The sequence below is a fragment of the Nanorana parkeri genome, unplaced genomic scaffold (assembly GCF_000935625.1).
Source record: "Nanorana parkeri isolate BGI_ZX_2015 unplaced genomic scaffold, ASM93562v1 scaffold52, whole genome shotgun sequence".
Taxonomy (NCBI): domain Eukaryota; kingdom Metazoa; phylum Chordata; class Amphibia; order Anura; family Dicroglossidae; genus Nanorana; species Nanorana parkeri.
This window is the reverse complement of record NW_017306320.1, coordinates 2,061,241-2,076,192: the sequence shown is the minus strand read 5'-3', so window position 1 is coordinate 2,076,192 and position 14,952 is coordinate 2,061,241. Positions and strand designations below refer to the sequence as shown.

At 41.7% G+C, this 14,952-nt stretch overlaps 1 protein-coding gene across 1 annotated transcript in view; it reads right to left on the bottom strand.

Moving 5' to 3' along the window:
* RASAL2 (RAS protein activator like 2) overlaps positions 1 to 14,952 on the bottom strand; it is a 302,004-nt gene that overhangs the window by 35,326 nt on the left and 251,726 nt on the right. Inside the window, exons 7-9 of the mRNA XM_018575279.1 lie at positions 5,103 to 5,256; positions 4,894 to 4,992; positions 1,802 to 2,356 (exon numbers count right to left, since the gene is read on the bottom strand). Coding sequence (XP_018430781.1) covers positions 1,802 to 2,356; positions 4,894 to 4,992; positions 5,103 to 5,256 — 808 coding nt within the window. The remainder of the gene's footprint in view (positions 1 to 1,801; positions 2,357 to 4,893; positions 4,993 to 5,102; positions 5,257 to 14,952) is intronic.

Here is a 14,952-nt window from a genome sequence, read left to right as displayed (position 1 = left end):
ATATTTATCTGTGGAGGGGAAAATTTCCATCCAACTCAGGAAAATGAGCGTTTTACAGCACTAAAGTCTTAATAAGTTTCCAGCGGCACAGCTCAGAGCCTGGGAATAAGGGGATACCTCAACTACAGCCGCAACTGCTGGCTTACTGATGTAGAGGAGTGCTGGAACCATTCGGTGGGTAATGGGTGTAAACCAATAATAACACATTGTATCCTTAGATAATGGGCATATGCAGTACAATCTGCCTTCTAAGCACTGACCAAGGAGTTAGCTCCAGGTCCGGCAGAAGAGGGGAATATCATCATGACTTGCCAGGTACAGACCCTATATCAAGAGTAGGCAAACTCTGGCCCTCCATCTGTGGTGAAACTACAAATCCCTTCGTGCATCAGTCTCTGTGAGACATGACTGTGGCCGTCGGTCTTGCAATGTCTTATGGAGTCTGTAGCCTACCCCTGAACCCTGCCCTAGATGTTTTTGCAACCTTAGTGCTCTAAAAAGCCAAACGACCCATTAATACAGATAATTATCTTAAGCCCTGGCTCACACCTAGGCGGCACCATTTTTGCGCGTTAGCAGCATGCGATTATTTTTGCGTTTATGTGCGCTGCGCACATTTGTATGTGCGTTTTAACGCGCTTACATGAAGACGCGCATTTTGTTTGGCAGCTCATAAATCATTGTGGGCAATGGAAGAACATGCGTATAAATGCACACAAACTTAAGAAAATGTGCAACATGCTTTTGTTGTGCGTTTTTGGGCATTTCCAATGAAGTCTATGGGGAGGAAAATTGCTTTTAACTGCCCAAAGAAGCTCCTGTACCTTTTCAGGCGTCTGGCGTTTTCCTGCTCAGACGTGAACTGGGGCCATTGAAAATCATGGGATAGACTTGTGTCACTTGGAGAAACCAAAATACTCATAACTCAGACTGTATATAAAAGGTCAGAGGTGATTCAGCGCTGAAAGAAGTAAAAGATGCCTCAATGGAATGCAACCCGCCTTCTTACAGGAAATCTTAGTGCATTCAATAAACTGTCAGTGAAATGTTAGATGATAATGTTCCAGGATGTGTCTCACTGGACCTCAGGCTGCCCTTATCATATGAGAACTCTGTGGATGACAGCAAATGATGCAGTGTTACAGCTTTTTGCCACAATAACATATTGTCTGGGAAAAATCACAAAGCAAGCCGAGTTCCATTGTAAAGACAATATGTCAATTTTCCTTGCAGCCCGAACAGTGTGGACAAAACGGATAGTTGGGGTAATATCTAAAACAAAAACCTTTCTTTCCACATTAAGAATTGAGTAGGAAATGGTCAACACCTAGGTTGTTTTTTTGTTGCCATCTTGAAATATCTCCCTTCATTTCCAGTCATGTAGATACAACAGGAAATACCCTAGACAGTTGCCACTGAACAGGTCTCCCCATTGGAAGCTTTTCCATTTATTCCCGGTTTAGTGTCAACTCAAAAACGATTTTCAATCACTTTTAGTCATGGTTAAAAGTGGTCACCGGGACAAATCCTGTGAGTTTGGGGAGCCAGACAAATAATAAAATAAGAGTTCTAACTCTTCACCACTACCCAGAACGGAAAAAAAGTGTTGGCTTTACATACACTTTGATAGGGTAGCATGATGCAGAGAGATATTCGTTTTGTGCTTTAGCAGTTCCCTGTACCAGTTCAAACATTGCTGTGAAGATTCAGCCATTCATATAACCATGTTTGCCCAGTTATTAGAAGACAACACACACATATGGAGATGTAAACCTCCAGGGAACTACAAGGATATTCTTACCTTGGCTCTTCCGGTGCTCTGTAGAATGTGGACTAATGCGCAGGCCATCTCCTCCTTATTGCGGACACTGATCACCGGCTCCAGCACAGAACATAGCATTGTATAGTTTATAGTAATAAACTCAGCAAACTCTTTGTACTGCTCCATAGGCAAGATAGTGATTGTCTGATAGCGGGATTTAATACGTATTGAAGGGCCCACTGTCTTGCCTTTGTTAGCGGTAGGTGTGCTCACAGGGTACCACTTCTCCACAAACTGCCTGCCAGTCACGCTGGCCATGGGGATGTTCACTAAGCCCACATAATTGTTCTTATCCTTTTTCTTTTTCTTATCTACATCCTTATAGATGTGCACGGTGATATTGTGGATAGGGGGCAGTCCAGAGAACTCAAAGTGCTCTCCCCAAAAGATATTGTCCGCTTTTGTTTTGCTTGTGGTGCGAGCAAAAAGTGTGTCGTCCAGGCAGAGCTCGCAGAAATACTTCTTTTTTGGGGCCAGGTCTTTGGCCTCGATAATCCACAGCCGCAGCACATTTTCCGCCCTCCGGCAGTTGTCCTGAAGGTGAGAAGTTAAAACAGGAGGTTAGAAGTATTTCTGAGCAAAGCATGAAGATAAATCTCCAGTCGAAACTGAATCAAACCTTTCAATTCCCAGGAGACATCAGCCCCTCGAGTTACTTTTTATTTATGTATTCCAGCACAAAGGTAACATAGCTTTAAATCAGCAATCAAATATGTGTCCATATGTCATTTTCCTTGCAGAAAATGAAACTGTCCCCGATGTGTCACTATAAATAAATATATGTAAAAAAACTCACATTCTACACTACTGGACCCTCTGATGTATCGCGCTCTCCTTCCTGCAACTTGGAGTGTGACTTCCATTAGTGCCATTTGGCAGCAAACAGAAGAGGGATGCAGAGCAACATAAATGTAAACTAGACTAAAAGCTTGCTATATGGGTTGCTTTCATGAAAGACTAATTCATTGTGACATATTTGATTTAAACTCTAATGTGCTGCTGGGTCTATTTTAAGCTGCTCCATTAACTCCTGATATGTCTAGCTAAAGACTGAGGACATTTAAAGAGAAGCTGTAGTTAGTGTTTGCAGCCTCGGTCAATCGCTGTTTAGATAAATATTTTTACCAACCTCATGGTTCTGAATATTTTCCAGCATGTTGGCTTTAACGCATACTGTTGACAGGGCAATTTGTTTGGTTGCAGGCTATCTGGCAGGTGAGCTGGGGATTTTCTGTGTTTTGTATTGTTGTAAGCCTTCCCAATGTGCACCCTGCCGTAAAGGCTAGTTATAGATTCATGCAGGTACCATGTTTTTTCTAGTTTGACTATTTTTGGTTGAGAGGACGCACTGGGGTCCCAGCGTGCATTTTTGGTTGCTGGGCCTCCAGTGCGTCCCTGCACCTTATTAGGAGGAGTTGGCTGCCTCCTGGTACACCTGCATGCAATTTATCGACTGCATTAATATGCTCACACTTGGAGACTCACATACATAGAGTTCGGACCACACCTTGCAGAGGTGCCTTGGCATGGCGGTGTGGCTTCTACATATTTTTGGCCAAAAGTTTGTGCAACTAAAACCTCTGATTTTAACGCATACTGTTGACAGGGCAATTTGTTTGGTTGCAGGTGAGCTGGGAATTTTCTGTGTTTTGTAATGTTGGCATAAAAGGCAAAGTGAAGCTACAGATCGCTAAATGCTCAAAAAAAAATAGTATCTGTTTCAAACCTATACATGTAAGATTACTATAAGATTGCAACAAGCAGATATTATTAGACTGGTTGAAAATATGTCCCATATATGGCCAACATTTGTCTTTGTCGTTACCGTACAATATTGGCGCAATACACTAAGGGGGAATTTATCAAAACTGGAGCAGACAAAATCTGGAGCAGCTGTGCATGCCAACCAGTCAGCTTCTCTCTTTAGTTTGTTCAGTTAAGATTTGAAAATGAAAGGGAGATGCTGATTGGTTGCCATGCACAGCTGCTCCAGAATTTGTCTGCTCCTGGTTTGATAAATTCCCCTATGAAGTCTATTAAACACAAAGAGGGGATTTTATCAAAACTGGAGTAGACAAAATCTGGAGCAGATGCCAGTGGCAACCAATCCGCTTCTCTCTTCAGTTTGTTCAGTTAAGGTGCCCATACACTGCACGATTATCGTACGAGAATCGCAGGAAATCACGCGATCGTACGATAATCACAAAGTGTATGGAAGGCATGCAACCGTTTCTACTGTACGGTCGCACGTCTTCAGTCGAACAAGCAGGCTGGAAAACCCGCCGTGAATTGTACGATTCTCGGCGAGTTAGTGGCCTGCTTGTTCGACAACTGCCGAACGGGCTGGTGTGCGCAAACGCACACTGCCCGTTTGCAGTCATCGGAAGCCCGCCCCTCAGGGGGGCGGGCTTGCGATAATCGCATATACGATCTGCCTGTCCAAGATGGGCAGATCGTACGTTTTTCTAATTACTTTACAACACTTGCAAGACTAAAGTCTTGCGAGGGTTGTAAAGTGTATGGCCACCTTTAAAACCTTTAAGATTTGAAAATGAAAGGGACAAGCTGATTGGTTTCCATACACAGCTGCTCCAGTTTTGATAGAATCCCCTCAAAGACTTTTAAAGTGCAAATGGCACAACAATGTAGAAATAAAACTGGAAAGCAGAACTACATCTCCATGTCTGATTTTTATTGTTTTGGATGGATGGTTTGGAAGTTTTAGGCCTTTACCAAACAAAACTGTTTCCAGCAACTTCCTGCTTTTATAAAAGTATTTTCAGCAAACTAGCTATCACACACAGTACAACTCCCTTCTCCAAGAACACTTCGGCCCCACAAACTTTATCAGAAATCAGCTGCAGAGTCCAATTTCAACCTTTGGTGCTTACATTGCTTGGAATCACAAAAGAGAAAAATGCAGAAAACGTGATACTGCAAGTGTTACGGGAGACAAGCGCTGCCCTTTGGTGCAGCATTACTACTGCGCTGTTCATTAGTATACTTATTGGCGAAAAAAGACGGAGGATGATGAAAACATTCAGCTGCGGCTTGTTTTCCTTGACGCTTACCTTATTAGGTTGGACGGTCCTCCGTAGATTTTCCATCCACTTGTCTCTCTCTGCTGCAGATGAGCAGCTAAAACATTTGCTGCCACTGGAGTAAGTGACCTGATGGGAGAATATTGACGAGAAGAAAAAAAAGGAAATAAATGAAAGGTCACTTAGGGATTGGTGTTAATAATTTACACTCTGCCTCTTATAAATACATATAGTTTTACCTCAAAACAGAAGTCTTGGCCCAATATGCTGCTGTGTAGTGGCTTCACCAGGATCTTATCTTCTATCCCTAATTCCAGAGCCTCCACCGCACTGCCTGGGCTCAGCAATGACTCATGGGAACGAGATTCTTTCAGTTTAGGTAACCCACGTGACCTGCATTAAGAAAAGACTGTAATTAAAACAGCTGCAGGTCCCTAGGACATTGGAAATTCCCATTCATTTGCAAATTACTTCATTTATACACCATGCACATGGAAAACAGGGCCGACCGACCCCATGGCTTTCAGCAAAAGGTCCAAGGATCAGCAACAATACAGTCTAAGAAGATGCCTGCCAAAGTTTAATAATAAAAAACAATGTGCAATGTCAACATTTTATAGTTTGGAAGGGTCAGAACCTCTAAGTTTTTTATCTGCTTTGTCCCACTGAACAGGACTTCCCTCACTTCCTGCTCCAGTTACTGTGGTCACCAAGACAGGACATGATTGGAAATCTCTTCAGTGGGGACACATACAGTAGGGCTCAGAATCTATTTTCTTATGTTGCATCTGGGCCGCTGTCAGAGATTTCCTTTCACTTTCTGTCAACCATCCCTCACATAGAAACTCCTCAGAAGGAATACACACAGAAATAAAAGCCTGACAGAGCTTCTAAGCCTTCCCCGTTTAAAAATATTTTTTTTATTGGAGTTGCACTTCAAAACTTCAACAAACATACAATGGCAGCTTTTAGAGACAGCATTTTTAATGACAACCTTTAAGTATCTTGTTTTTTATTTTATAAATGGAGATGACAGGAGGTGGTCACAAAATATTTATAGAATGTCTCTTTTTGGAAGTATTCTTTTTAACATTTGTAATGGCCTCATATTACCCGCAGACTACACAGTATGTTTTTGTGCACAGTGCTAGTGGAGGCAAATATTTAAAGAGGATTAAAACAAAAACAGCAAGGATTTAAAATGTGTAATCAGGAAAGTGACAGCATCAGACAATATTATCAGTATTAAAACAAAGATGATCATATAAAAGAAAGAAAATATTTTGTAAAAGTCAATCTTGATATTTTGAAAACTTAGCCCGTTCCAGATAAATGTATAAACCTTAAAAGGAGCCTGCGAGTTAAGTCTTACAGGAGCCCGAGAGTCAACTCTTACAGGAGCCCGAGAGTTAAATCTTAACGGTTCATAAGAGTTGAACATAAAAAAACAAAACAAAATCTAAAAACAAGTTTATTTATGTAAAACAAAAAAACAAAAGTTATGCCTTTTAGAATCACTTTTTACAGTATACAACTGCACAACATTGAGTAAAATTAAATAATTACATTTTTATCAGCTGCTTACTAACCACGTAGTAACACAAGGAATATTGCATGCTGTGATACATAATAAAATTCAACTTACATGAAGCAATTATACAGCCACCTTGCTGTGCATGACCAAATCATAGCTAGGACTCATGTCACAAAACCTCACCCATCCATCGCTCCTTTGCACAAAGGTCAGGGGTCACACGCCAGCAAAGATTTAAATAGGCCAGGAGGAATGTCGGGTAACCAGGCCGGACATAATGCCTTGGGAGAAAGATGTCCTCACAGTCTTATAATATTACCATACAGGCTTGGATTCCGATCATTCCGGGCTCAGGGGCAGAACTGGCAATCACTGAAATAAAATCTGGTCTCAAATAGCTGGCTACTGCATCCTTCCCCTCCTCCTTTAGCATCCCGCCCCTCAGGTAGCACAAACAGAGTCCCGGTGTGCCCAGGCTGCTGCTCTCTGGGCCTGTTGCTATGACAATGCACCTATAAGCAGATTACAGCTTGCAGGCAAGCAGGCAGAAGCTGCAGCCGGGCTGGCTCAAAGAGCATGCTCTGTAAACATTGCAAAGGTCACCTTTTCAAGCAGCTTCCCTTGCATAAACCCGACCCGGACAAGGAGATGCTGAGGAGGAAAGGGGGGCCCCCTTCTGAAGACTGCACTGCACTTTTCCCAAGAGGGGACAGATCAGTGACACTTAATGCGTCAAACCTCCTGGAAGCATCTCCGCAGGGAGAAATTACCACCTCCAACCCTTTACTGACATCTGCTTATTTCCTCTGACTCTCCCTTAGTCATCGCACTATATGACAAACAGGCACCTTGGTGGACCTGGGATTGAAGACTGTAAAAGGGGAGGCTTAGGTGCACGTGCAAGGGTTAATGGCGCAGCTCTGGAACAAAATGGCTGCCTGACACTTCAACCCAAACTAGCAAAGTATCAAAGCAACCTCCGGTCAATGCGCACTCCTGTAAGGATGAATTACAGGGCTCTTCCTGTATTACCAGGGAAGCTATTGGAAAACTGAGCAGCATTTAGCTGGCCATGCACAGACACAGATAATCCTATGGAAGCAGGATTACAGTTAACAGCAGAATCCAGAGTGGCAGGGGAGGGAGCATCCTTTACACAATATAAATCCATGTCAAGCAACATGGAACCTCTAATAGGTATGTTTAGAGCTGGCGCCCATTACAGGAAACCACTATCATTATTCTACAGCCTGTCGGGTCACCTGAATCTTAATGCTATTAATGCAGCAGGTCTGTATATCCAGAGGCTGCACTTTAAACAAGTGACTCCCAGCTCTGCAGAATTCTCTATTTATAGACATTGAATCTACATACATCTAACAGTAATTAGCTGATCAACTATCAAACTCTGCCAATGACTATGGCTAAGCAAGAGTTATCAGTCATAACTGGGGTGGACAAATCAGGGCACATAGCTAGCAGACATATTTAAGAAATACCTTCTAACAGCAAAAGAAAGGTTATCTGTTCCTCTCTAGAAATGGCATCTGTGGTTTGTCCAGCTCTATTCATACCAAATAAAAAGCACCTTAGAGGGATGAACAAAGTTTGATTCGGCCCAGTAGGATTTTTTTTTACTTCACATCAAGTAATCAAAAAGCCTTGAATTGTGAAACATAAAAATTCTAACTGGACTAAATCAAGCTTGGTGGCACTTCCATCCTTTTACATCTCTACAGACCGATCCAGGGACTCTTTGGGATGCCCCAGTTGACAGATGGCTTCCTCGAAGGCTCACACAAGGTAAAAACAGTCAGTTAAGACACATTTCTACTGCCTACTGAATGCCCATGTACATATAACATGGTGGTTGATCAGGACCATCCACATTGCAATGCTCACAATGCTTTGCAGTGTGGTAATTTTAACTCTACTTGTTATGTTTTGAAGGTGCCACTGCCTGCCCAACGTGCCTGCTCCATAATAGCGTGCCAGCCAATTGGTACACAGTTGTAGGTCAATATTTTAATGTACAATACACCTTGGGATGAAAGAAGAAAAAAAAGCAAGAATTCAGGAGGCAGCAGCATGGTCTCCCGAATGCCTGAAAACCACCTATCCACCCCACATTGCCCCCTGTGTGAAGGAGGCCTAAACGGTAGTCTTTTTACGTCTGCTTTCTGTCTATTTGGAGATCCAACACTCCACTGACAAATACCTAAATAAAAAACACCACAAATAAGACTATGTTACCCATAGCAACTAGATTCTACCTTTTATATAATTAAAACAGAAAGCTATGACTTGACAGCTATGGAAAACCGACTTGCCTTTTAGAAAGTTCTGTTCTACAGTTTGTATGTTCTCTCTGTGCTTGCGTGGGTTTCATTCAGGTACTCCAGTTTGCTTTGCTCAGGGCAAGGCTATACTGGTTAGAATCTGGCCTCTACCCCTCCTCCATAGGCATAACCTTGAACACTTGGGTCATCCAAGTATGTATGTTTATGGTATGATCACTGAAAAAGGGGAATTGGTGTTTGGATTACACCCGATACTCAGAATTCCATCCTATGTCTTTGGCACAGACTCAACAGCATCAACAAGTGGAAACTATTTAATAATGAGCTCAACTAAAAAAATAGCATCATTCAACTAAGGAGCACACAAAAAAAAATCTAAATACGTTTCCATGAGAAACTCTTCCACCAGATTGGATAGTTACCCCGTGTACTGCCCCACTAGAATACAAGTCACTTCCCAGCTATTGTGTTGCACATGGAAAAAGTTTGCAATATAAACCAGCAAAGCAGTAACCTCAGACCTCAATCTATTGCTTTTCCTAAAGTGGTTGAGAAACTCCATTAGAAAAACCAGCATCTGGGAAAAAGGTGGTTGAAGCTAATTACTTTGGTGCCACTGCTCAATCTGACCCATTTAAGAGACTGCCTAAAAGGAGGGAGCATTTTACAATCACTCAGCATGCTGTGAGACTTTATCATATTGCCTTGAAATCTGCCTGCGAGGATTATGAAATCAGAAAAAGGATAATACCGCATTAATAGAGCATCGGCAACCATCAACAGCACAGACTCACATTACATCCATTAGCTGATATGGAGACAGGGGGAAAGACTGACATTCTGCTGCAAGGCACAGCAGCTCCCATTATACCACACATTCTAAATGGTGTTTAACAGAATAGAAGAGACACAATGCAGCTCGGGAAAGTCAAAAGACTGTATACAGACAGACCTTTCGATTACAAGGAAAATGCCTGTTTTGAAAAGAAAATCATAAAGCAATCTTAAGGTACCAAACACAGGGCTTGCAATTTCATGGAAGGGTGCACCTAAAACAAGCTTTACATTGAGCAGCAACTTAAAGTAAACCTGTCACTTAGCCCATTCACAGCAAAATGGCAGATTGCCTCAATTATTTTTTTCCTCCATCCATTGACATTTGATGTCACAGCTCCCACCCTGTTGTTCCATTCACCTTACCAGACCCCTGTATAATATTTGGTACATTTATCTATTAGGTAGCACATAACCGCTACTTCTTTTTACAATGCAGTGCATTGCACCTGAATGGCAAATCGCCATGCCCAAGTACTGGCACATAGCCTACTCAGGGCTCAAGTAGGAAGATAGGGTGAGGGAAGAATACAGGAAGTTCTAACTTGGGGGGAAAGGGGGTGGGGAGGGACCTTAATAACAAACTGTACAAATTTGAGGGTTGATTTGCTATCAAAGTTTATTAATAAGATGTCTTCCAAGAATAGTGCCTCTTTGTAAATAAACTGTCTAAGGGCCCATTCAAGAAAAAGAAGCATTCATTTGAATTGGCTGCCAATCAACATTGCACCACGACACATGGATATTGTATCGCTGTTCATAATCGTATCGTATTGCTGTGCATAAGTGGTATGAATGGGTCCTAAGGTTAAAAGAAATATATTTTCCTTCTGTGATTTACATATGTCTGCAGTTTGTCATTTTATATGCATGCATATCCATATTTACTTACTGCATAAGCAAGCTCTGCTTCTTCCTGATCATCTTATTTCACTGATAATTTCGGTCTAAAAATAGCTGATTCTCCTAAGTCTCTAATGATGTTGAACACAAACAATGCACTAGGTAAGCAAAGACTATGTTCCCCTTGCCTGAGCTGTAGGTGGCATGATAAAGCTCAGAGCAGTGTTTTTCCACAGACAGGGACAAAATGGGAAACACTGCAGAATACATTGGTATTATACATTCATGAATAGAACTACACATAAATAAAACATCTCGGTGTATGGCTAGCTTGTATGCCACCCACTGACCAAAAGAGACATCAGGATCAATCTTGCTGCTTTCAAAATGGCAAACCATATACTTATTTTGTGTTGAAGATAACAAGTAATGTTGCATTTATATTGTGTGCGCTTCAGTCAGTATGCCCAGGTACAGTCTGTGCTGCAGAACAGCTTCAGATGTTAATTAATTAAATGCCCAGTCTCTCTGCCAACTCTCTGGGGAGACATGGCAGCTCTCAGAAATCACATCTTAAGTGCTCAAGATTTATATGGCTGGAAATGTAGGGACGCTGGGTCAGATATGGTCACAGAAATCATTTTTTTCCTCTGCTGCTGGTGCCAGTGAATGTTTAATGCGGCTTATTAACCTTATCTTTTAGTTCTTCAGTGAAGAGGAACACCTACAGTGGATCTGTATGGATTTTCAGTAGATCATGTTACATTTTCTATGATTCCAACTGAAAATCACACTTTTAACAAGGTACTTGTGTAGGCACCATATAAAACAGCATTAGAAGTCGACTGGAGACAGATTTTTCATTTAATAGTGCTTATTTCCTGATTCTTAACACAGCTCCCCTTATGAGTCTGTCACTGTGCTCATCCTTTCTGCAGGCAGTGATAAAAACGAACATCGTTATGGGGAAAGAAGGGGAAGGCTATATGCAGCCATTACTCTCTATGGAACAAACCAAGGGGCACAAGAGGGCTTGCTGAGAACTAATCAAATCAGATGTACTGTATCTTGACCATTTGTATCACCCCTTCAGCCACCCACTGTAGAATGCAGTATAATGCTCTAAAAAACTAATGAAACTGAAAAAATATGTTTTTCAGTGCTCCTACATATTCCCTATTTACTGGTGGTGTTATACTGACATTCTGACAAAGCTAAGCTTTTTTTTTTTAGAAATCATAACAAGAGCATTTTTAATTATTTATTATAAAAAAAAACTAAAATTAAAGTGGGCCCGTCATCCATGGAAACATTCTGCAGTACAGTTTAAACAAAAGAAAGAACAAACAAAAAACCTATGAGGAGAAAAAGTTCGAAAATATACTTACCTCTCCTCCGGCTTATGTAAAGCAGGGGGTGATGTCACCACAGAACTGGATCATCTCATGAGATTTGGCCTACTCTGCATTCCCTGGAGTCCCAACTCCTAAAACATGCCCTTAACACTTACCTACCACCCCCATTAAACAGCTAACTTGTCTCTTAACACAACATCCGCCAACATTTGACCGACCCTTCAAAGTATTCTGCTAACAATGAATCCCTAAAAGCTAAGCCCAACACTAACCTAACTCTTAAAACACATCCCCTTCAGACTACTAATCTGCATACATACCTTGTCCAGTACTGGAAGCCTTTCCCTATAAAAATGAAGCCAGACTAATGCTGAAAGCACACATTGCCTAGATCATGGTGCCAGAGCACTCTGAACTGCTAAATGTAACCCAAACCCTCTTGCTTCTAATGCCGGTCATTGCCTTTATCTGTTAAATAATTCTTGCACTTAAAAGTTGGTTGGAAATAATAGAAAATTCCCCTATACTTGGTCAACAAAAGAGTTGGCTCTTCACGTCCATCGACATATTCTTTCAACAAGCTTGGGGTGAAGATACCTAACATCTATTGCAATGAGTTTGTGACCCATCAATTTTGGTTAACCAAAAAGGTGTAATACATGAAAAATAAATACTTTCTCTTTTTTACAGGTACTGTCTATTCTATCCTGAGTAATCTTTCTACTATATATGACAGGAAAAGAATGCTGTATAGCAGATATTCTCCGTATCCAAAGGCATTCATAACAAGGGTGAAGATGACTGTACCAGTTCAATGACTTTTCTGCTGAGCCATGTGTCCTTATGCTAGAGTGATAGCTGGTGGATTTTAGTGTCAGTCAAAAAGAAATACAGCAAGAGGTTAAGAAATTATCTATTCCAATCTGTTCCTTTAATCACCTTATGCATTTTATGAAACCATTCCCTATTAGTAGACTTCCACATACACAGTCCTATTTCCTTTTCCATAATTATTATTATTATTATGCTCTGATGTTTGTCTACACAGATGTCAGAAACAGAATAGTCCATATGAAACAATTGCTTTTTTTCCTGTTTAATCAGCTTTTAAAAAGTGCATTCCCAGTGTAATGTACAGAAAAAAAACCCCAAAACAATCTTAAAACAAAAACACAAAGCCAAAGTACTACACCTATTTGGATCTGATGTCACAACAAAGGCTTTTAACATGTTACCAATAGACTATAACACTTGCATGGTAGATCTAGCCTTCTGCGTATTATAGAGGCAGGGATCCAGGAGAACCTACCTAGTATATAAAGAACTGGCAGACTGGGTCCCCCGGTATCTTCTGATGGTGAAAGCCATGACAGCTCTCCGTTATGTCACAGTGAAGAGTGTAAAACTAGTATACTGATCTTCATGCACACGCGCTAATGCCAGAAAATGACTTTCGCTTAATCTGCAGGAATCCAGCCCACGTGTAACAGTTCAGAGAGGAACACAATCCCCCCAGCTGTCAGAAAAGACTGAGCTTCAGTTCTCCATATTCCACATGCTTACTATACTAGAACTTAAACGGTCCATCAACCAAAACCAACACTGTAGGTGGATAAAGGTGGGCTGAATCAATCACTGGCTTTTTTTTATAGCTCCTGGGGATTCTTGTAGTTACGGTTCCAAAAGATGTATGATGCAGTTGGTGATTCAAGCAACTGAAGGGTCTATGGGGTCAGCTGAAAAGACCAGTCTACCCAAAGATAAAATATTAGTTCCACGTGGACTAAACCTTTATGATGTCCATGGACAGTACATGAGGTAATTTGCCAAGAAATTATAACCTCTTATATATTCAGTACATCTGGCACACATGACACAACCATGCCACTGGTTGTTAATAAGGCACTTGGCTTTCCTAACACACATAATCATCAAAAAAGAATGATATCCCTGGGTAGAGACAACTCATCTTAAAATAATTGGGTAAAATATTCTTTACAACCTATATTTTGTAATTAAAAAATGGTGCATGTGGTAGTACTAGAAAAATCACCCCTGTTGTCTGAATACAGTGATTCTAAAAAGGCAAGGCACTGCATTAATATGGACATACCAAAAACTACACCTAACCTAAACAGACATGTAATTTATATTCCATGAAAAAAGTGTTTCTCTCTCCATCTGATCTATGGGCAACTGTTCCCAATCAGTTGAAAACCTGCCATGGGAGAAACATGGAAGCAGCCATTGATAAACTCCTATCTGGCCGTCATGAAGATCATTGACCCAGAAAAATTATACAGATTAGGAGTTCTAAGTTCACTTTTTACCTGCATACTTATTTTAGGTCAGTGACTCAAGTATTGGGAGGTCATGGGTCGGTATAAGAAGGCAACAGTGGCAGCCCCCATATTTCCCTCAGGACAACCTTTCTTTGAAGGATAAGTTCACCTTTTGCAAAAATTAAAGAAATGCATAATTAATAGGGATGTCCCGATACTGATGCTAGCATCGGTATCGGGCCCGATACAGGGCATTTTGACAAGTACTTGTACTTGTCAAAATGCCCCGATGCCTAGCGCCGAAGCTTGCGCTGTTTTTTTTTAACCTTCCGTGGTGGCTGGGGTCCTCTGGGCAGGCTGGAGGAGCGTCGCATCACTGCTGTGGGCGGAGCTCCAGGTGGGGTCTAATGTAGTTGGCTGGCGACTGGCCAGAGGACTCCTCCTGTAGCTCTGCTCACAGCAGTGATGCGACGCTCCTCCGCTCAGCGCCGCGGACGTCGTCCTCGCATGAGGAGAAAAAATAATTTCTCTATACAACCGTGTTGAGGGTGTCTTTGTCTAAGCCAAAATGGCCGGCGCCGGCTGGAGACTCGGTTCAGGACAGTTTGTACTCTAGTGTCCAACAAATCGCTTCCATTTACTTACAGTGCAGTCTGTCCTACCCAAAATGGCCACCGCCAGCAAGAGCCCCAGTACAGGAAAGTTTATTCTCTAGTGTCTGGGAAATCTCCATTTACTTGGGAGTACATTCTGTTCTACCCAAAATGGCCGTCACCTGCCAGAGCCTTAGTTAACTTCAGATTGGCCTCTAGTGTATGGGAGGTAACCTAGGAGATGGTGGGAGAGGACGGCTGTGTATGAGAGGAAGATAATGGAGGAGCTGAATAGATATATTAGAGGAATCAGAAATGATATAATGAAAGGGGGGGGGGAGGGGGGGG